Here is a 23,174-nt window from a genome sequence, read left to right on the forward strand (position 1 = left end):
TTAGGTACCGAGATGAGATACTCAGACCCCTTGTGAGACCATATGCTGGTGCGGTTGGCCCTGGGTTCCTCCTAATGCAAGACAATGCTAGACCTCATGTTTCTGGAGTGTGTCAGCAGTTCCTGCAAGAGGAAGGCATTGATGCTATGGACTGGCCCGCCCGTTCCCCAGACCTGAATCCAATTGAGCACATCTGGGACATCATTTCTCGCTCCATCCACCAACGCCACGTTGCACCACAGACTGTCCAGGAGTTGGCGGATGCTTTAGTCCAGGTCTGGGAGGAGATCCCTCAGGAGACCATCCGCCACCTCATCAGGAGCATGCCCAGGCGTTGTAGGGAGGTCATACAGACACGTGGAGGCCACACACACTACTGAGCCTCATTTTGACTTGTTTTAAGGACATTACAACAAAGTTGGATCAGCCTGTAGTGTGGTTTTCCACTTTAATTTTGAGTGTGACTCCAAATCCAGACCTCAATCCATGGGTTGATAAATTTGATTTCCATTGATAATTTTTGTGTGATTTTGTTGTCAGCACATTCAACTATGTAAAGAAAAAAGTATTTAATAAGAATATTTCATTCATTCAGATCTAGGATGTGTTATTTTAGTGTTCCCTTTGTTTTTTTGAGCAGTGTTTTTTTTGAGCAGTGTATATACATATATATATATGATCTCTGTGTATGTGGGAACATCGGCTTTAAAAGGTTAATCGCCAAAAAAGCATGTTAAGATTGAATCTCAGCCTAGGTCTCTCTACAGTCCAGACAGTGTAGACAGGGACTGGTAGAGTCCAGACATTGTAGATAGGGACTGGTAGAGTCCAGACAGTGTAGATAGGGACTGGTGGAGTCCAGACAGTGTAGATAGGGACTGGTAGAGTCCAGACAGTGTAGATAGGGACTGGTAGAGTCCAGGCAGTATCGATGGGGGCTGGGTGACCATTGTCAACATGAGGGACCTATATCTAGAGGTGAAGTCTGCCGCCAGTTGAGTCCCCCGCAGCAGCAAGCAGATCGATACTCTTGTGCTGGGCCACATTAATATCTGTCGCTCCACCCCCGACCCTAGCACCCGCTCTACGCCCTAGCACACACACACACACACACACACACACACACACACACACACACACACACACACACACACACACACACACACACACACACACACACACACACACACACACACACACACACACACACACACACACACACACACACACACCAGCGGCGGAAATGGCCCCTGGCTTCCACGGGATCTAATTAAAAAAGGGAGGAGAGAGAAAGTGTGAGAGGGAGATAGAGAGGGAGATAGATAGAGGGGGGTGAAGATAGAGGGAGAGAGCAGGATGGATTTTCTCTTTAACAGCCTCTCATTAGAGGCCCTGTCTCGTGGTGGGGCCTGGCCTGGATGATAATGATAGAGAGAGAGAGAGAGAGAGAGAGAGAGAGAGAGAGAGAGAGAGAGAGAGAGAGAGAGAGAGAGAGAGAGAGAGAGAGAGAGAGAGAGAGAGAGAGAGAGAGAGAGAGAGAGAGAGAGAGAGAGAGAGAGAGAGAGAGAGAGGGGAACGGGGTGAATGTGTGAGATAGAGAGCGGGGAGAGAGGGGGAAGGGGGGCAGAGGGAGGAAGAGAGAGAGAGAAGAGATACATGGTAATATGGATCCTCTTGGCCATGTGGAATGTTCCCCTGACCTAACATGGAACAAAGGCCAAGACTTCCTGGTTCCAGCTGCCTGAGATTCCTGTTTTCCATGGTAGTTGCACTCTCTTTATCCATCTCCTTTTCTCTCCTTTTCTCTCTCTCCATATAATTAGCTCCCTCTCTATCCAACCAGATATAACTTCATTTTGAATGTCTAAAAAAAAAAATGTAAATGTGTGAAAGCGAGAGAGAGAGAGAGAGAGAGAGGGGGGGGGGCAAGTTTGTGTGCGTGCGTGTCTGTTTTGAGAGTGTTTTCCGATGAGTGTGCCAGTATTTAGGTACTCAGTGTGTCTTTTTATTTTGTGTGTGTGTGCTATTGTTCAGTATGTAGTGTATGTGGACCTGCGCTCGCATGTGCGTGTGTGTTTCTAGAATGTCAGGTTATGAACAGGAGGTGCCCTGTTGGTGCCATTTTGGGACACAGTCATTCACTCCACATAACTGCAGAAAATTATACAAACCTCCCGTTCATACACATCCTCAACTTATATCACAAAAGGAAGCACATTTCAATTGTACTGCACCACTCCAGTTTCAGCTAAACCTTAAACACTCTCCATGCATTTCGAATGAAATGGGGGAAAATACACTTTTAGGATGAGATATAAGCTGTAGGAAATGAAATTTATAGCTGTGATTTTCTCTTTCCCTTGAGTTGAACATAGAACTGCTTATGCCCAGTTATGCTTAACTTTCTCCCTCCCTCCCTCCCTCCCTCCCTCCCTCCCTCCCTCCCTCCCTCCCTCCCTCCCTCCCTCCCTCCCTCCCTCCCTCCCTCCCCTCTCTAGATCTGTTGCGAGTGCGCCAGGAGGCCCTGGCAGCGGTGAGGAACACAGGGGGTTTGGAGGCCCATCTCCCTTCGGCAGGCAGCTCGTCCAGCCAGAGACGTAAACAGGGCCTGCCCCAGCACAGAGACGCCCACTACACCGAGAGGTAGGCCTGGCTAACACACAATGGTAGCCTTTTAGTTCCAGCATTGGGGCAGTAACTTAAAGGTTGCTGGTTGGATTCCTGGAGCCAACAAGGCGGGGCACTGGGGGACATTGGTGACAATGCCCACGACCCTACTCCCTGCGGGTTTCTCAGGAGGAATAGGAGATAAGAGATAAGAGATAAGATATGCAAGAAAAACATTTTGATTTCACACTGATTTTTCACGATGAAAGCAAGTGTGTAACAGAACAAATATAAGCGCCACCAAATTATTATTATACACACACACGTACAGGAACATACACACAGAAACACACACACACACACACACACACACACACACACACACACACACACACACACACACACACACACACACACACACACACACACACACACACACACACACACACACACACACACACACACACACGTACAGGAACAAACACACAGAAACACACACACACACACTGGGGGCTCATGCAGTATGTATAGAGGAGGATGTAGGCTTTATTTTTGAATGTGGAATATTCCTGTTATTTGCAGGGCAGTGGTGGTGCTGCCAGGGAGATAGGGCGGTTGGGTTGTGGTGTGTGTGTTTCTATGTGGGAGTATGTTCCTATCCATGTGTGTGTGCAGGGGCACAGCTTTTACTGGGGATGGGGGTGACAATCTGAAATGGCATTCCTCCCCTAGTTTTATCATTGGAATGGGATACACAACCAGGCGACGGGGTGCTTTAGGACCATGCGGACGCCTCCAAGTGGGGGGGTCACCATTTTATTTGTATAATTTCATATATATATAAATACAAATAAAATGGGGACCCCCCCACTTCTCAAACGAAAGTTGGGGGGTGCTTATATTTGTACTGTTACACACTTGTGTTCATCATTCCAAGTGTGTCATCAAAATGTTTTTCTTGCATATCTTAACTTTTCCTGAGACACACAACTGCAATAAAGAGAGGGAATAAAAAAAGAACAAGAATTGTGAAAAGAGGGGAAGGAAAGTCAATAGGCTGTGCTAGTTTGCATTATGAACGTTGCATCCCACCTCCTCTCTCTACATCCCCCTCTTTCTACATCCTCCTCTCTCTACATCCCCCTCTCTCTACATCCCCCTCTCTCTACATCCTCCTCTCTCTACATCCCCCTCTTTCTACATCCTCCTCTCTCTACATCCCCCTATCTCTACATCCCCCTATCTCTACATCCTCCTCTCTCTACATCCCCCCTCTCTACATCCCCCTCTCTCTACATCCCGCTATCTCTACATCCCCCTATCTCTACACCCTCCTCTCTCTACATCCCCCTTTCTCTACATCCCCCTCTCTCTACATCCCCCTCTCTCTACATCACCCTCTCTCTATATCCCCCTCTTTCTACATCCTCCTCTCTCTACATCCCCCTCTTTCTACATCCTCCTCTCTCTACATCCCCCTCTCTCTACATCCCCCTCTCTCTACATCCCCCTCTTTCTACATCCTCCCTCCTCTCTCTACATCCTCCTCGCTCCATCCTCCTCTCTCTACATCCTCCTCGCTCCATCCTCCTCTCTACATCCCCTCTCTCTCCATCCCCCTCTCTCTCCATCCTCCTCTCTCTACATCCCCCTCTCTCTCCATCTTCCTCTCTCTCTCTCTCTCTATCCTCCTCTCTCTACATTCCCCTCTCTCTCCATCCTCCTCTCTCTCCCCTCTCTCGCCAAACTCCTCTCTCTCATCCCCCTCTCTCTCCATAGTCCTCTCTCTACATCCCCCTCTCTCTCCATCCTCCTCTCTCTACATCCCCCTCTCTCTCACCTTCCTCTCTCTCCCCCTCTCTCCCTCCCTCTCTCTCCATACTCCTCTCTCTACATCCCCCTCTCTCCATCCTCCTCTCTCTCCATACTCCTCTCTCTACATCCCCCTCTCTCTCCATACTCCTCTCTCTATATCCCCCTCTCTCTCCATCCTCCTCTCTCTCCCCCTCTCTCGCCAAACTCCTCTCTCTCCATCCCCCTCTCTCTCCATAGTCCTCTCTCTACATCCCCCTCTCTCTCCATCCTCCTCTCTCTACATCCCCCTCTCTCTCATCCTCCTCTCTCTCCCCCTCTCTCTCTCCCGCTCTCTCCATACTCCTCTCTCTACATCCCCCTCTCTCTCCATCCTCCTCTCTCTCCATCCCTCTCTCTCCATCCGCATCTCTCTCCATCCTCCTCTCTCTCCATACTCCTCTCTCTCCATCCCCCTCTCTCTCCATCCTCCTCCTCTCTCTCCATCCTCCTCTCTTCATCCTCCTCTCTCTCCACCCTCCTCTCTTTCCATCCTCCTCTCTCTCCATCGTCCTCTCTCTCCATCCTCCTCTCTCTCATCCTCCTCTCTCTCCCCCTCTCTCTCTCCCTCTCTCTCCATACTCCTCTCTCTACATCCCCCCTCTCTCTCCATCCTCCTCTCTCTCCATCCCTCTCTCTCCATCCTCCTCTCTTCATCCTCCTCTCTCTCCACCCTCCTCTCTTTCCATCCTCCTCTCTCTCCATCCTCCTCTCTCTCCATCCTCCTCTCTCTCATCCTCCTCTCTCTCCCCCTCTCTCTCCCTCTCTCTCCATACTCCTCTCTCTACATCCCCCTCTCTCTCCATCCTCCTCTCTCTCCATCCCTCTCTCTCCATCCTCCTCTCTTCATCCTCCTCTCTCTCATCCTCCTCTCTCTCATCCTCCTCTCTCTCCCCCTCTCTCTCTCCCTCTCTCTCCATACTCCTCTCTCTACATCCCCTGCTCTCTCCATCCTCCTCTCTCTCCATCCCTCTCTCTCCATCCCTCTCTCTCCATCCTCCTCTCTCCACCCTCCTCTCTTTCCATCCTCCTCTCTTCATCCTCCTCTCTCTCCATCCTCCTCTCTCTCCATCCTCCTCTCTCTCCATCCTCCTCTTTCCCCTTCGCTTGGATCTGATGTTGGTATTTTACTGTACACTATACTGTGTGTGTGTGCATGCATGTGTGTAGCCTATACATTTGTGTGTATGTGTGTGTATATGTGGCTGAACTAGGACCCCACTAAAAATCATTGCTGCAACCCTCTCCTCCCCCTCCTCCTCCTCCTCCTCCTCCTCTTCCCCTCCTCCTTCCCCCCTCTTCACCGGCGCTGGCTGCTGTGCCTCCCAAACAAAGCCAGGGGCAGCGGGAGTGGGCGGGTAATTGCTTGTCGATTATTTATGTGGCGCGGGGAGAGGCGGGCGATCGATAATGGGCCGGCGGGGCGGCGGCAGGGGGCGCAGGGGAAGTGTGTGTGTGGGGGGGGGGGGGGGGGGGGGTGAATTAAGCAGGAAACGGAGCGGCCCAAGGAAGGGTGTGTGTGTGAGGGAGGTGGTGGTTGTATGGGTTCTATTTCTAAGCCTAGAGACCTATGTGTGTGTGTGTATTTGTGCAATGTGTGTGTATGTGTGTTTGAAGACGGTGTATGTGAGTGCATGCATGTATGTGTGTAGACTGTCCCTGTGTGTGTGTGTGTGTGTGTGTGTGTGTGTGTGTGTGTGTGTGTGTGTGTGTGTGTGTGTGTGTGTGTGTGTGTGTGTGTGTGTGTGTGTGTGTGTGTGTGTGTGTGTGTGTGTGTGTGTGTGTGTGTGTGTGTGTGTGGCCCAGCAGTGTAGCTGTAGTCAGTGAGTCGCGGCGGTTCTCCGCCTGCATAGAGAGTAATTAGCCACACAGGACCGGGGGATGTTAACTAGCCCTCTGCACTTTTCTACCTCCATCCATCCATTTACCCTCCATCAATCCCTCTCTCTCTCTTCCTTCCTTCCTTCCTCTCTCTCTTTCTTTCCCTCCATCCATTCATTCATCGCTCTCCTTCTCCCTCCATCCATCCCACTTCCCTCCTCTCTATCTCTCTCCCCCTCCCTCTCTATCTCTCTCTCCCTCTCTTCATCTTCCATACTCTTCCACTTCTCTTTAAATCTTTCTCTCTCATTACATTCAATAGATAAAGAGGAGAGGAGAGGAGACCAAAGCCATCCCTCTAGGCATCTCACCTTTCCATCGACCCCCCATCATTGATTATCTGAGGCCCATTAGGGCCCATTGTTAAAAACAAATCATTAGGCAGGTCGATAGACTTAGAGCCTGGCTTTCCCATTTGTCTGGCCTTTGTCCAAAATGGCACCCTATTCTCTATATAGTGCACTACCTTTGACCAGAGCCCCTATGGGAATAGGGTGCCATTTGGGACACAAGTTTAGACTTGCTATCGGCAGGGCAATTCCCAGTGTTTGGCATGGGTGGAGACACTTGAAGGGACAAGGGGAGAGGAGAAGGAGAGGAGAAAGACATATAGAAAGGGAGAGAGATGGTGGTAAAGAAAGGTAGAGGAGGGGGAGAGAGATGGTGGTATAGAAAGGTAGAGGAGGGGGAGAGAGATGGTGGTATAGAAAGGTAGAGGAGGGGGAGAGAGATGGTGGTATAGAAAGGTAGAGGAGGGGGAGAGAGATGGTGGTATAGAAAGTTAGAGGAGGGGGAGAGAGATGGTGGTATAGAAAGGTAGAGGAGAGGGAGAGAGATGGTGGTATAGAAAGGTAGAGGAGGGGGAGAGAGAGATGGTGGTATAGAAAGGTAGAGGAGGGGGAGAGAGATGGTGGTAAAGAAAGGTAGAGGAGGGGGAGAGAGATGGTGGTATAGAAAGGTAGAGGAAAGGGAGAGAGATGGTGGTATAGAAAGGTAGAGGAGAGGGAGAGAGATGGTGGTATAGAAAGGTAGAGGAAAGGGAGAGAGATGGTGGTATAGAAAGGTAGAGGAGAGGGAGAGAGATGGTGGTATAGAAAGGTAGAGGAGGGAGAGAGATGGTGGTATAGAAAGGTAGAGGGAGAGAGATGGTGGTATAGAAAGGTAGAGGAGGGGGAGAGAGATGGTGGTATAGAAAGGGAGAGGGAGAGAGATGGTGGTATAGAAAGGTAGAGGAGGAGAGAGAGAGATGGTGGTCTAGAAAGGTAGAGGAGAGGGAGAGAGATGGTGGTAAAGAAAGGTAGAGGAGAGGGAGAGAGATGGTGGTATAGAAAGGTAGAGGAGAGGGAGAGAGATGGTGGTATAGAAAGGTAGAGGAGAGGGAGAGAGATGGTGGTATAGAAAGGTAGAGGAGGGAGAGAGATGGTGGTATAGAAAGGTAGAGGGAGAGAGATGGTGGTATAGAAAGGTAGAGGAGAGGGAGAGAGATGGTGGTATAGAAAGGTAGAGGAGGGAGAGAGATGGTGGTATAGAAAGGTAGAGGAGAGGGAGAGAGATGGTGGTATAGAAAGGTAGAGGAGAGGGAGAGAGATGGTGGTATAGAAAGGTAGAGGAGGGAGCGAGATGGTGGTATAGAAAGGTAGAGGAGAGGGAGAGAGATGGTGGTATAGAAAGGTAGGGGAGAGGGAGAGAGATGGTGGTATAGAAAGGTAGAGGAGGGAGAGAGATGGTGGTATAGAAAGGTAGAGGAGAGGGAGAGAGATGGTGGTATAGAAAGGTAGAGGAGAGGGAGAGAGATGGTGGTATAGAAAGGTAGAGGAGGGGGAGAGATGGTGGTATAGAAAGGTAGAGGAGGGGGAGAGAGATGGTGATATAGAAAGGTAGAGGAGAGGGAGAGAGATGGTGGTATAGAAAGGTAGAGGAGGGAGAGAGATGGTGGTATAGAAAGGTAGAGGGAGAGAGATGGTGGTATAGAAAGGTAGAGGAGGGGGAGAGAGATGGTGGTATAGAAAGGTAGAGGAGAGGGAGAGAGATGGTGGTAAAGAAAGGTAGAGGAGGGGGAGAGAGATGGTGGTATAGAAAGGTAGAGGAGTGGGAGAGAGATGGTGGTAAAGAAAGGTAGAGGAGAGGGAGAGAGATGGTGGTATAGAAAGGTAGAAGAGGAGGAGAGAGATGGTGGTATAGAAAGGTAGAAGAGGGGGAGAGAGATGGTGGTATAGAAAGGTAGAAGAGGGGGAGAGAGATGGTGGTATAGAAAGGTAGAGGAGGGGGAGAGAGATGGTGGTATAGAAAGGTAGAGGAGGGGGAGAGAGATGGTGGTATAGAAAGGTAGAGGGAGAGAGATTGAGGAAAATAAGAGAATGAGGTTGGGGAAGTGAGGGACAGGGAAAAGAAGATAGGAGAAAGGCAATAGGATAGAGAGGAGAGAAAGGGAAAGAGATAGAAAGAGAGAAGGAGCGTTTGAGAGGAAGAGAGAAGGATAAAGAGAAGGAGCAAGATGGAGAGAGGAGCAGAGAGAGAGAGAGAGCGTGAGAGAAGCAGCGAGAGAAACAGAGAGATGGAGAAGGAGTGAGAGAGAGGGGAAGCCTCATCCATTTTAATGAGCTTCCTGTGTAAATGTGTTTCCGTGGAGCGAGAGCCGAAGGCGGCCGCGCGGCGCTCCTAATCCCCCCACGCTCCCGTCATTAAGGACAGCCCTGTCACACACACACACACACGCATGCGTGCACACACACACAGATGCACACAGTATGCAGCCATTTACTATTAAACACACTAATATGCACACATGCACACACACACACACTGTCCCGCTGTGGGAAGGGGCCGCTGTCGCCACTCTGACAGGTCGTCACACATGAGTGAATCCCCAGGAGCCCCTGGCCTCTCTGCAGGCGGGAAGAGAAAAAGAAAGAGAGAGGGTGGGGAGAGAAGGAAAGAGACAGATAAAGCGAGAAAGCGAGACAGAGAGAGCGAGAGAGAGAGAGAGAGAGACTTGGGATGTTACTAGTGCTAGCTAGAGAGAGACGTACATTGAAGAGAGAGACATTGTTTAATGTAATATTGTGTTCTGTGACTGTGAAAGTGTGTGCAAAATGCTGTGTTGTTAAATGTTTGTGAACAAATATATTAACATTTAAAGTGTTTTGAACAGAAATGCAATGGTTCATTGGATCAGTCTAAGTTTTAATAAATCCAATGAACCATTGAATTTATGTTAAAAATGTTCTATTAAGACTGCCCAAATGTGCCTAGTTTGTTTTTTAATAACTTTTCATGTTCAAAATTGTGCACTCTCCTCAAACAATAGAATGGTATTATTTCACTGTAAATTGGACAGTGCAGTTAGATTAACAAGAATTTAAGCTTTCTGCCCATATCAGATATGTCTATGTCCTGGGAAATGTTCTTGTTACTTACAACCTCATGCTAATCGCATTAGCCTACGTTAGCTCAACCGTCCCGTGGAAGGGACACCGATCGTGAAGACTTACAACCTCATGCTAATCGCATTAGCCTACGTTAGCTCAACCGTCCCGTGGAAGGGACACCGATCGTGAAGAAGTTTTAAATCCACCACGCAAAAGACATCCAACTCAATATTAGGAAGGTGTTCTTAATGTTTTGTGCAATCGGTGTATATATTGTTGATAAAATAAGGAACATGTGTTTATGGTTGGTTATATGGGAGTTTGTAAGGCACTTAATAGAATGCACAGTAAACTACACAGACAGGCAGAGCAAACTGGTTAATATATTATATATATATATATATATATATAGAAATATAGAAATATATAAAATATATAAATATATAGTATGTCGACACCCCTTTAAATTAGCGGATTTGGCTATTTCAGCCACACTCACCCATTGCTGACAGGTGTATAAAATTCAGCACACAGGGATGCAATCTCCATAGACAAACATTGGCAATAGAATGGCCTTACTGAAGAGCTCAGTGACATTCAACGCGGCATCGTCATAGGATGCCACCTTTCCAACAAGTCAATTTGTCAAATTTCTGCCCTGCTAGAGCTGCCCCGGTCAACTGTAAGTGCTGTTATTGTGAAGTAGAAATGTCTAGAAGCAACAACGGCTCAGCTGCGAAGTGGTAGGCCACACAAGCTCACAGAACGGGACCGCCGAGTGCTGAAATGCGTAGTGCATAAAAATTGCCTCTCCTCTGTTTGGCGGATGCCAGGAGAACGCTACCTGCCCCAATGCATAGTGCCAACTGTAAAGTTTGGTGGAGGAGGAATAATCATCTGGGGCTGTTTTTCATGATTCGGGCTAGGCCCCTTAGTTGCAGTGAAGGGAAATCTTAATGCTACAGCATACAATAACATTCTAGACAATTCTGTGCTTTCAGCATTGTGGCAACAGTTTAGAGAAGGCCCTTTCCTATTTCAGCATGAAAATGCCTATGTGCACAAAGTGAGGTCCATACAGAATGGTTTGTTGAGGTCGGTGTGGAAGAACTTGACTGGCCTGAATGGAGCCCTTACCTCAACCCCACTGAACACCTTTGGGATGAATTGGAACACCGACTGCAAGCCAGGCCTAATATCCCAACATCAGTGCCCGACCTGACTAATGCTCTTGTGGCTGAATGTTCCAATATTTAGTGGAAAGCCTTCACAGAAGAGTGGAGGCTGTTATGGCAGCAAATGAGGGACCAACTCAATATTAATGACCATGGTTTGGAATGAGGTGTTGGACGAGCAGGTGTCCACATACTTCTGGTCATGTTGTGTAGCCGCCCCTTCCCCCTAAATTGCTTCCTATAAAAGGAGAGAGAACACGTCTGGCGCCCTCTCTCCCCCACCCTTCTCCCTCTGTCTCGCCCCCTCCCTCAGTCTCTCCCTACTCCTTCCACATTGTGATTAGGCCTAATTATGGTGTAGCGGACGCCTGGTGGCCTCAGTCATGCAGCTTTAATTGACCGTTATTCATCTACGGGCTAGCGCTAATGCTAGGCTAGGCTAGGCGACACAGGGAGGGGCTGAAATGAATGGAGGTTTGGCATACAGGGGCCCTAGTCTACTGTGGCTGTGGCACAGCGGCGCGGCCCAGTCTAATTGCTAGCCCCGAGGGATTAGGCCAGGTGATTACAAACTGGGCGGTGTAATTACATAAGCAGCGGCGGGGCCCTGGCTAGTGGGCCACAGGGTCACACGGCCCCGGCCCTTCCCAAAGATTAATTGGAGCTGCCACCAGAGTGCGAGGCACCGCCGGAGAGAGTGGTTATACGATTTGCATGAACATTTTAGCGACGGGCCGCCGATCAATAAATGGTTCTCACCAACCTCCCACCTCCGTTTCTCTCTCTCCCTCTCTCGTTCCTTCTCTCTCTCTCTCTCTCTCTCTCTCTCTCTCTCTCTCTCTCTCTCTCTCTCTCCCCCTCTCTCTCTCTCTCTCTCTCTCTCTCTCTCTTTCTCTCTCTCCCTCCCTGTCTCTCTTTCTCCCTCCCCTTCTCTCTCTCTCTCTCTCTCTCTCTTTCCCTCTCTCCTTCCCTGTCTCTCTTTCTCCCTCCCCTTCTTTCTCTCTTTCTCTCTGTATTTCTTTCTCTCTCTCTGCTGTATGTGTAAGGACAGAGACATGTAGGCGCTAGTTGATTTTCAACACAAATGCTCCAAACCAATAGCTGTGGTCCCATGCAAATATGGTGTAATTTGTCTGTATTCACCATCATGATGTCCTTATGTGTGCTGCATATCTCCAAAGCAGCAAACTGATGCTATTTAGCCCAATTGCACGATTGAGAGAGAAAGTGTGTGTGTGTATGTGCAGGAAAAGGCCTAAATGGTTTTGCCAGAAGACACATAGACAATCAACAGATCACCACACACCCTCGTACCCAGTGACACTTCCACATGCTCCCTGAAACACACCAAGCTGAAGAACAGATTCTCTTCTTCTCCAACCCTTCACCAACCGCACATTTTTCCTCTTACATCAAATTCCCCTGTCTCCCCTGCCCCTTTGGGACGATTGACAGAGCAGGGAGAGAAAGAGAGAGGAGCTTTTCTTTGCTCAGAACAAGGACAAAAGGAGAAGCACATAATAGAGAGGCCTTTTCATAAATAGGGTTTGCAGGACACGGCCGCCTTTTCAATCGCTCAATGCGGCCCGGAGAGGGAGAGAGAGGGAGGGGCGGAAAAAAAAGAGAGAAGAGAGGAGGATTAGTGTTAATTAGAAGGTCCTTCAGCCCGTGGCCCCGGTCGAGACGCAGGGGCCGCCCCAGCTGTCGGAGCCTGACACACTCCCATTGTGTAGTCAGCCCTCATTATGTGTGTGTGCATGTGTGTGTAAGGGTGAGTATGCATGTGTGTGTGCGTGGCCAGCGCCAGTCACCAAAACACACCACAAACCGGGTCCTGGAGACCCACTGTAGTACATACAGGTTTTCACCTCAAACCAGTTTTATACTCAGTGCTTTCTAATATACTATATAGTACTGTTACAAAACCAACTAGCTAGCCCAGCCTACGAATAAGTCTGCTCGCATTATTTCTCAGGGTTCTAGGCCTGACGAACTGTTCCACAATCTACGTGAAAGTAATAGCAGAGTATTCCAATTAAAAAATCCCAGCAATTTGTTTGACGGTTTCTAGTTTTTACTGTTATTTTCTGTTGGTTTTAATGTGGTGTGTTTTTGTTTGTGTGTCCGCAGGGAGATGTCCCATCCTCCTCCTCTGCTGTCCACCCAGAACGGCCCTCACATCACATTGGGACCCCACCTGCGGCCCCCCTTCTTGGCCATGCCCTCCTCCCTGTGCCAGTCCCCCGGTAAATCAGATGCTTACATTAGCAGGCTAACTACAGAAATGAATATGGGGCCTACACCTAATGACAAATGACAAATGACATGCTAATGCTAGCAGGCTAACTACATAAATGAATATGGGTCCTACACCTAATGACAAATTACATGCTAATGCTAGCAGGCTAACTACAGAAATGAATATGGGGCCTACACCTAATGACAAATTACATGCTAATGCTAGCAGGCTAACTACAGAAATGAATATGGGGCCTACACCTAATGACAAATCACATGCTAATGCTAGCAGGCTAACTACAGAAATGAATATGGGGTCTACACCTAATGATAAATGACATGCTAATGCTAGCAGGCTAACCACAGCCTGCACTTATTAATGGCGAGTTAGATGCTAATGCAAACCAGAACCACAATTGGCTTATGGTAGACATTAGTTGTATTCCCAACAAAATTGGGAAATGGGAACATTTTCTATGGAATGACTGTGCCTATTGACCGTCTTGATTGAGAATCATGAATCAATCCTAACATTTATGTTTTAAATAATGTCATTTTCTTAGTAAAAATCAGATTCTTTGTGAGGCATTGATATTACACAGAGGGTCATTGCATTTGAATACTCCATGTAAACTGTATGTCAGAAATCTCTTAATTGGGGTGTGTGCTTATCGATGTGTGTTTTCTGTCTGTGTGTTTTCCTCAGGCTATGGTTTCCTCCAGCCTGCCCAAGCTGAAATGTTTGCCCGGCAACAGGAAATGCTTCGGAAGCAGAACTTGGCCAGGTTTGTCTTTGTCTTCTAATGTTGTGGTGCATGTGTATGTGTGGCTGTCAGTGCTGTGACGGGGTGTGTGTGTGTGATGTTAATGCTGTAGTAGTGTGTGTCTGTATCGTAACATTCTGTGTATAGTGTGTGTGTGGTACCACCAGCCCTAACCTCTCTTCTCTATGTCCGGTCCCAGGTTGGAGATGTCAGCAGAGCTGCTCAGACACAAGGAGCTGGAGAGTCTCCACAGGCAGCAGCAGCGTGCGTTGGGGGGTTCTGACCCCATGGGCCTACCCCACGGCCTCCCTCCGGACCATCCCGCCCTGCGCAGTCTCCACCACCTGCCCGAGGGACACCCCCTCCACGAGGAGCTCAGCCGACGCCAAAACGCCATGCTGATGCTCCGACACACCAGCACCCCTTTACTCTCCCTCAACCACCAGGGGCCCTCGGGGTCCACAACACCCAAAGATACCCAGGGACAAGGCTCCGGGGCTGGGGCCGGATTGAGTAAGGGGGGCTCACGGAAAGGCCCCCAGCAACCCAGGGGGGGAGACCACCAAGAGAGGGAGGGCCGAGGGAGGGACGGAGATGCAGATGGGCAGGATGAAGAAATGAAGGACTCGGATAGCGAGACGGAGATGGGCGAGGATAGGCATGAGGGATTGTTTGCCAAGGCAACCGATTGGCATGGGCTTCACAGGGACAGGGGGAAAGAGAGCGGCGGGAAGGGGGGGTGTGACGGTGCCAAAGAGGCGGGCGAGGGCACGGGTCGGCTTAGTGCCCCCTGTAGCTCGGCGGGTGCGGATTCACCACCCGGTCATCACCTCTTCACCCCGGGGCTGGGCAAGAGCGATGTCAAGTACCACTTTCCACCTGGCGCCATGCCTCCTCTGCCAGGGCTCCACGGCCAGTCGCTGCCCTTTGGATTTCCCTACACAAGCCCCTACTTCCACACTGGTGAGTAACACATACACATGCATCATAACACTGTCACCAATCAACTGTATGATACTTAGAAGTCACTCCCAACTGCAACCTGTAAATGCTATTTGGCTACCAGCCAATCACAACAGGCGTTACAACTGCTGCACCCGAGAGAAGTGTTATGCAACGATAACAGCCAAATACAATCTTAGTGATTGTCCAAACAGCATAAGTGGTCTTGTTGTGGTGCTATGAAGGCAGGGATGCGTTCAGTTTGGTTTGTACTGAACAACATGTTTCCCCAGTCCCAAAGTGAAGGTTGCTTGCTAGATAGCAATTTGGATTGCATACCAGATGAAAAGTAGTGCCACTGTCTGTTTGCAGCCTACCATGAAATCAGAAGAAATACCGTAAATGAGCTTGTTCTTGGTCGGGTTTGAGCTGGGATTTCACTTTTATGTAGTATTGCAGACTGTCCCATTTGAATTCACTGTAGCTTAAACTTGCAAATACACACAGAATTGCACCTTGACCCTAGAGCAACTCTTTTTAGGTTAATTAGATACCTGGTTTTAGTTGCCTATGTATAATGACTGTCATTAAATAAAGAGAACGTTTGAAAACACAGACAGAAACTGCTTAGGGAACCAGATGCAAAATGGCCTGGTTCACAGTGGGCGCCAAAACACACACACACACACACACACACACACGCACGCACGCACACATACACTAGCACACACTAGCACACACTAGCGCACACACACACACACACACACACACACACACACACACACACACACACACACACACACACACACACACACACACACACACACACACACACACACACACACACACACACACACACTCACTCTCACGTACACGCACGTACACATACACTAGCACACACACACACACACACACACACACACACACACACACACACACACACACACACACACACACACACACACACACACACACACACACACACACACACACACACACACACACACACTCTCACGTACACGCACGTACACAGGCACACACTAACACACACTCTCACGGCCCTGGGCAGGCACATGAAAGTAATGAGCGTGGAGACCTCCCTCTGGAAGGGGCCCTGCCACTGACCCTTATACACACGGGGTTATCACCACAACCATATGGAGGGAGGGGGGAGGGGCACAACAATAGTGAGAAACAGAAAACATGGATGAAGTACACTTTTAAACATGAGATAAAGAATCACATTCTTAAATGCAATTAAATATTACGTCTATTCACACAATTGCCAAACAGCCACCAGGACAAAGAGAGAGTCAGCGGGAGAGAGAAAAAGTTTGTGCGTGAAAGAGAAATAGATATTGAGAAAGAATGGGAGAAGCGCTGTTGGGTATATGTTCGCTGTTTGTCAAGGTCTGTTCTGGGTAGTGTTCAATAGGCACCTAACGGAAGAAACCTGATAGAAACAAGGAGAGAACTACCGGAACTTGTTCAATAGGGAACGTTCATTTTCATTGTCCATTGCAAGTTTTACGACGGTGTGCCCTTAGAATAAGACTTGGTGATTTACAACCCCTTTCCTCATCTTCCTCACCCAGGCGGTATGGGAGGTCTGTTAATGGACAGTGAGGACTCTGCGGCGCCCCCGGTGGAGGACATAAGCAAGTGGAGTGTGGAGGAGGTGTGTGGTTTTGTGGGAGGCCTGGCCGGCTGTGCGGAGTACACACAGGTAAGAACCAGATCAGGATTCTGGTTTATCCACACTTTCAACCAGAGAAAGAGAGAGACAGGGGGAGAGAGCGGTCAGGGCGGGCTGGTGGAAGAGTAGGGTAGAGTATATTTTGTCACCTCAAACAGAGGTTTTACTACTATTTAATTATATAGCTATTTTCTCTCACAGCACCACGGCCCGCTCAATGTTATACACACTCATACACACACACACGTCACTGTTGGAAATGAGAGTGGTGTGAGTGTTGGTTCAAGCTCTGTGAGCGTGTGTGTATGAGTGTGGGTTTGTGTGTGTGTGTGTGTATATGAGTGCTGGTGAGTGTATGAGTGAGTGGGTGATTGCATGTGTGTGTGTCTGTCTGGGCCCTGGCTGAAGTGGCTGTGTCTCTCCTGAAGGTGTTTCGGGAGCAGGCCATCGACGGAGAGACACTCCCGCTGCTCACAGAGGAGCACCTGCTCAACACCATGGGACTGAAGCTGGGCCCTGCGCTCAAGATACGCTCTCAGGTACACACCACTGAATGGCAACACACTGCAGAAGTGTGTGGTGTGTGTGCAGCCTCAAAGTCCAAATGTGCGTGTATGTGTAGACTGTTCTTGTGTGAGTAAACCTCAAGTGTGTGTGTGTGTGTGTGTGTGCGTGTGGGCGTGCGTGCGTGCGTGCGCGCGCGTTTGTTTGTTTGTGTGTGTGTGTGTGTGTTTGTTAGTGAGTGCTGGAAGCTAGTAGTGTGTCATAGAGTTAACCAAAGCAGATAGATAGTGTAGCCCCTAAAAGTGAGTCCATTTGTCAGAACACAGATTGTCAGGCATACAGTACCATAGCCCTTACCCCTCTCCTCTCTCTCAGGCTGGTGGTACAGTAGAACACAAGGCTGCTTTCCAAACGGTACCGTCTTCCCTACATAGTGCACTACTTTTGGGCTTCTACGTCCTATGGGCTCTGGTTATAAGTAGGCCACAATATAAGGAATAGGGTGCCATTTGCGACGCAGCTTGTGACATGGTGAGCTGAGCGGCTCTAACTTCGGCATGTGGCATTCGCTCTCTCCCTCTCAGGTGGCGCGGCGCGTTGGCAGACTCTTCTACATGACCAGCTTCCCGCTGGCGCTCCCGGTGCCGCCATCTGCCCTGCGTCCCCCGGACAGGGACCCCCTTCTGTCCGACACCCTTCTGGCGGTCCCACTGCGACCCCCCTCCGTCGCCAGCAGCAGCTCCTCTCCCTACAGCGGCCCTCCGCCCCCGCGTCACTCCTCCCCCAAGCAGGAGAACGGCTCCGCATCAGGGGTCTACGAGGGGGCCAAGACGCCCTCCTAGGACTCAACTGGCTGCACAGGGAACATGAACTGTAGAGGAGGAGGAGGGGTGTAGAGAGGGTTCAGAGAAACCCCCTTTAACAGACATAGAATTGTCCCCATTTCATGTAAAAAAAAAAAAAAACTACAACTAAAGAAAATGAACTGAACAGACTTCAACTTCAAGCTCCACTGTGGCTATAGCCAAGCAGAATCCAAAGACGTGACCGACAGTGGGCTGGAGGGAGAGACGTCATGAAGCGACAGAGGGAGAGAGAGAAAGAGAAAGAGAGAACGAGAAAGAGAGAGAGGGAGCAGACAGCTGGTCTCAGTCAGATTGCCAAAAAAAAGAGCGAAGCGCCACAACTACGACATTCTTCTGAGTGAGACAGACAGACGCTAACGGAAACTATTCCTTCCTGGGCTGAAGGAAGCCCCCCCCCCCTCTCTCGCTCTCTCTGCTCCACAACACACCCGGCGGCGCCCAGCACTTAAAAGGAAGACGCCTCTTCCCTCTTTTCTCTCACTCACTTTTCTCCCCACTCCCAGTCTCAGGAGCCCAAACAGCTCAGAGGAACTGAGAATTCCGGAGGCTGGAGCGAAAGGACTCAAAACCCCCCTCATTATTGCAACTATGCATTCCACAGTCCAAAACCAAAGATTACCGGATGTGTGGAATCAGGACGATATTTCATGTTTGTTTCTGGTGTTTTATTTTTGGTTTGTTTTTGCTTTGTGGGAAAAAATTTGCAGTCTTAGGGAGGTGTGGGCCAGGTACCATATAACTGTCTTTAAGAGGGGGGACTCTTTGAAAGGTGACAAAGGCACACAACACAGTGTTGTGCCCATAAGCCAGCAGTCTACGCTGAGTTGTTTCTCTGACACGCCCTGATAAAAAAAGGGCCAAATGTTACTGATATGGGATGGTGACGAAACGGTGGCTTCGGCTCATAGAGCTAATGTCATTGGAAAATCCTGTTAACTACTGTGGGAGATACAAACACGCTGAATTGTACAGAATGATGCTTATGATGGAAATAAGGTTACAGATGTGTTTCGGGGGTTCATTAAATGTAGTTGCACGAATAACGTTTTCTTTGTGACTGAGCAAAATGTGACTCGCTTAACTTTTGGTGGTACTTTTCTTACGGGCGTTTTTTGTTGGCCGTTTTATGTTCTCCAAATTGTATATTATTAAAAGAAAGCCCCATTCTTGAATGCTACTTCAGCAGATTAATATGAGGGAATAATATTTATTAGGACTTTTGATGTACAGTGCCTTCCGAAAGTATTCACACCCCCTTGACTTTTTACGTATTTTGTTGTTACAGCCTGAATTTAAAAGGGATTCAATTTAGATTTTGTGTCACTGATCGACACACACAATACCCCATAATGTCAAAGTGGAACTATGTTTACAAATGAATTAAAAATGAAAAGCTGAAATGTCAAGTCAATAAGTTTTCCACCCTTTTGTTATGGCCTAAATAAGTTCAGGAGTAAAAATGTGCTGAACAAGTCACATACTAAATTGCATGGACCGTGCAATAATAGTGTTTAACATGATTTTTAAATGACTACCCCCTTGGCCATAACCAGTTTCTTTTTTTCCATTTAAATTATATTTGGAGAACAGTAATTACAAACAAAAATGACCCCAGCCATTGTCACCTTGGTGGCTATAAGTTCAACACATAGCCTATTATCTATACAACAGTAACGTCATACCCCTGAATGGGGAGAAATATGAGAAATGATTTACACTGACACATAGCAGCAGTGATGAAACAAAAACATTTTACATTTTTAAAACTGTAGAGTTTGCATTTTTTTGGGGGGTGTATTTTAATGTAGGCCTATAGGGAATATAGGCCATGTGGAGATGTTCATTGAAACATATATATATTTTTGGTTTGTTTTAGTTCATTCCTAACATGTTTGATAAGACTAGTACAGGTGTTCTCAGGGTACCCCACATGGGGGCCCCAGCCCCAAGTTTGAAAACCACTGTACTAACCTCTGCTTGCTTTCTTTCCCTCTCGGCCTCCTCTGCTTCCTCCTGCATGCATTGCAGCCTGCCTTAGCCTCACCACTGAGCGCTACATCACTACCTGTCTCAGTAGCCTACTCTCTGTAAAGCAAAGTTATTACGAGAACTTAGTAGTGTATTTTTTACTCCTGCTGAGGTAGGCTCCGTTTAACGTTAGCTTCTTATCTCATCCTTCTAGCTGGCTTAGCAGTAGTAGCCAGAGCCCTTGAACGTTACTTGAATAAAAGTCTCTGCCGGCAGACAACTAACTGACTGACATAATCTATAATCAAGTATTTACCAGATGTGCACTCGTTCTCCAAGAGTCCGTTTTTGTTTGTTTGGGGGATGTCTGTAGACATAGCAGGAGTCGCGGGACGGTTTTAAAATGGCCTTTTGTCCAGCATCTCGCAAATACACTGTCAGCAGCATCTCTGACTCTCTCTAGCTGGCTACTTGAGCCGGCTGCGAGCTGGGGTAGTTCGTTTCAGGTCTCAGGCTCCCTAAAAAGGCAAATCAGGGAGGTAAATCAGGGGGACACAAGAGAACATAACGAACATACCACTGTTCATGATTCTGCTCATTTCCAAAGAGGCAGTGTGATTAGAATTGTCAGATCAATAATATAAGCACTCTGAGCTTTGATCAATGCAATAATTCGATTTTCACCCGTAACTGATTTTCTTTATTGTGCACAAAATATATATATTTGTTTTTTCAAATGAGAAAAAAATGACAGAGGTCTGGTTGGTGGCACCTTAATTGGGGAGAACGGGCTCATGGTAATGACTGGAGCAGAATTAGTGGAATGGTAACACATACGTCAAACACATTCCATTTGCGCCGTTACGGCCATTATTATGAGCTGTTCTCCCCTCACCAGCCTCCTGTGATCTCTGTACCCTATACATACAATTACTTGTAAGGTCCCTCAGTCGAGCAGTGAATTTCAAGCACATATTAAATAAACCACACAAACCATGGAGGTTTTCCAATGGTTTGCAAAGAAGGACACCAATTGGTAGATGGGTAAAAAAAAAGCAGACAAAGTCTAAGCCATTGGGGAGGGGGATACTAAACTAGAATTGGAACTGCTATTGTTTTAAGATGGTCATACCATGGATCATTTATCTATTTGGTTTTTAATTTTAGGACCTACAATTTAGGTCTACTTTTTTTTCTTCATTATTTGATCAAATATTGAATTGAGCCTTTTACCATTATAGCCCATAGAAACGCGTGGAGAAACACATTCATAAATGGCAAAAAAAGACGGCAAAACATTTTATAACAAGGAATAAGGTTTGAAGTGTCTGTCCTATATACAGGAGATATAAGAAAGCTCAGGAAATATATATTGAACAAAAATATAAACGCAACATGTAAAGTTTTGGTCCCATGTTTCATGAGCTGAAATAAAAATCCTGGAAATTTTCCATACGCACAAAACGCTTATTTCTCTCAAATGTTGTGCTCAAATTGGTTTACATCCCTGTCAGTGAGCATTTCACCTTTGCCAAGATAAGGCATCCAACTGTCAGAAACGCTCAACGACTTTTTTCTCTCCTCACTTGAATACTAGCAGTCAGTGATACGAGTAGTCAGAGAATACTCTTTGGAGTGTTTTCTCTGACTGTTGGATGGTGTGTGTTTGTAGGAGAGTGGACTCCTGGGGGCATGGTTCAGGTCAACACCAGCTGTCAAAGTGTGAGGTTGTGCCGCAGGCCAAGGCCTCCCTGCCTGTGGGGATAAACCTGACCCTTACACACACACACACACACACACACACACACACACACACACACACACACACACACACACACACACACACACACACACACACACACACACACACACACACACACACACACACACACACACACACACACACACACCTTTATCCTTCAAAGAAAACAGTTTCCACTGAAGCTGTCAAACTGACATGTATTGGTCACTGCTGGGATTTCTGCTGGGATTTCTGCTGGGATTTCATTGGCTTGGTCTTCAGCTCTTACTCAACTGGTTGCTATTGTGTGCAAGTGCTGTATGCAACAGGGTTTCCGTTAGCCGGAAGGCCTAATAGCCGGCTTCTGTACGATCATTTATAGTGCTGAGTGACCTAGTGCTTTTCGAAGTCTTTCGGTTTCAATTTAGATGATTGAAAAATAATCACGGTTTTATATTTCGGTTTTAATTATTTGGGTTGAATACTGTAACACAGAATAAAATAATAATTAAAAGTCTCATGATTGGTAGTGACTGCCCATTACTGCTTATCCCTTATTGACCATCATATATTCACATTACTTTAATAAAATATTTCAGTTGTTGTGTATATTACATTTGTTTTATTTGATATCTTTATTATTCCATTCCAAGTCATCAACTCATCTCTATAGAGCTACGACACAGGCGGTCTGACAAAAATAACTATTTTGTAGTTGTTCAAAGTAAATAAGGCATACTTTTATGACTGCTGAATACCAACTATGAATCCCTTAGATCACGTATTTTCAGGAAGCGATAACTCGCGAAGCAACAGCTGCTCTTGATATCCCCTCAATATCAGCCATTCTTCGGTCTCTTCTGTAGAAGGCGTAAAAAAACAAACAGACCAGACAAGTAGATGTGCAGTGGACTATGGTCACAAACTAGGTTTCCATCCAATTGGTGACAGATTTTCATGTGAATATGCTTAAATCACCATAAAAACCATTTGCACATTTTTCCATCAGAGATGTGTTTCCATCAAATTGACTTGTTGAGGATAAAAAGCTGTGTGTGATGACGTAGCGCACATAAAATACCTTTTCGGTTAAATTCCCAATTACTGAATAAAAGTTAAATGTGTTTCCATTGCATTTTCAAGTCAACTGCAGGTTTTCTCCCCCCCAAAATTGCATTATATAGCGAGTGTGCCCTCTCTGGTAGTGGCATGTGTGCTCTAGCCAACAGCTTGAAGATACAGCCTACATCAGGGATGGGCAACTGGTGGCCTGTGGGTCGCCTCCATTTTATAGACCCTCGGAACAATTTCCAAAGACAAAATAATTATATATATACAGTACCAGTAAAGTGTTAAAAAAATCAAAATATATTATATATTTGAGATTCTTCAAAGTAGCCAACCTTTGTCTTGATGACAGCTTTGCATGCTCTTGGCATTTCCTCAACCAGCTTCATGATGTAGTCACCTGGAATGCATTTCAATTAACAGGTGTGCCTTGTTAAAAGTTAATTTGTGCAATTTCTTTCCTTCTTAATGCATCTGAGCCAATCAGTTGTGTTGTGACAAGGTA

At 47.4% G+C, this 23,174-nt stretch overlaps 1 protein-coding gene across 7 annotated transcripts in view; it reads left to right on the forward strand.

Annotated features, from left to right (window-relative positions):
• Nucleotides 1-19,237, forward strand: part of LOC124031898 (sterile alpha motif domain-containing protein 11-like) — an 84,227-nt gene extending 64,990 nt beyond the window's left edge. For 6 of the 7 annotated variants that reach the window (XM_046343693.1, XM_046343692.1, XM_046343696.1 and 3 more), the window contains 7 exons: nucleotides 2,499-2,643; nucleotides 13,013-13,128; nucleotides 13,827-13,905; nucleotides 14,084-14,847; nucleotides 16,422-16,552; nucleotides 16,951-17,061; nucleotides 17,611-19,237. In XM_046343693.1, the coding sequence (XP_046199649.1) occupies nucleotides 2,499-2,643; nucleotides 13,013-13,128; nucleotides 13,827-13,905; nucleotides 14,084-14,847; nucleotides 16,422-16,552; nucleotides 16,951-17,061; nucleotides 17,611-17,868 (1,604 nt within the window). In that variant the 3' untranslated portion in view covers nucleotides 17,869-19,237. The remainder of the gene's footprint in view (nucleotides 1-2,498; nucleotides 2,644-13,012; nucleotides 13,129-13,826; nucleotides 13,906-14,083; nucleotides 14,848-16,421; nucleotides 16,553-16,950; nucleotides 17,062-17,610) is intronic. The other variant, XM_046343694.1, reaches the window with a different exon arrangement.
• Nucleotides 19,238-23,174: the final 3,937 nt, after the last annotated feature.

This window comes from Oncorhynchus gorbuscha, linkage group LG03, assembly GCF_021184085.1.
Source record: "Oncorhynchus gorbuscha isolate QuinsamMale2020 ecotype Even-year linkage group LG03, OgorEven_v1.0, whole genome shotgun sequence".
NCBI lineage: Eukaryota > Metazoa > Chordata > Actinopteri > Salmoniformes > Salmonidae > Oncorhynchus > Oncorhynchus gorbuscha.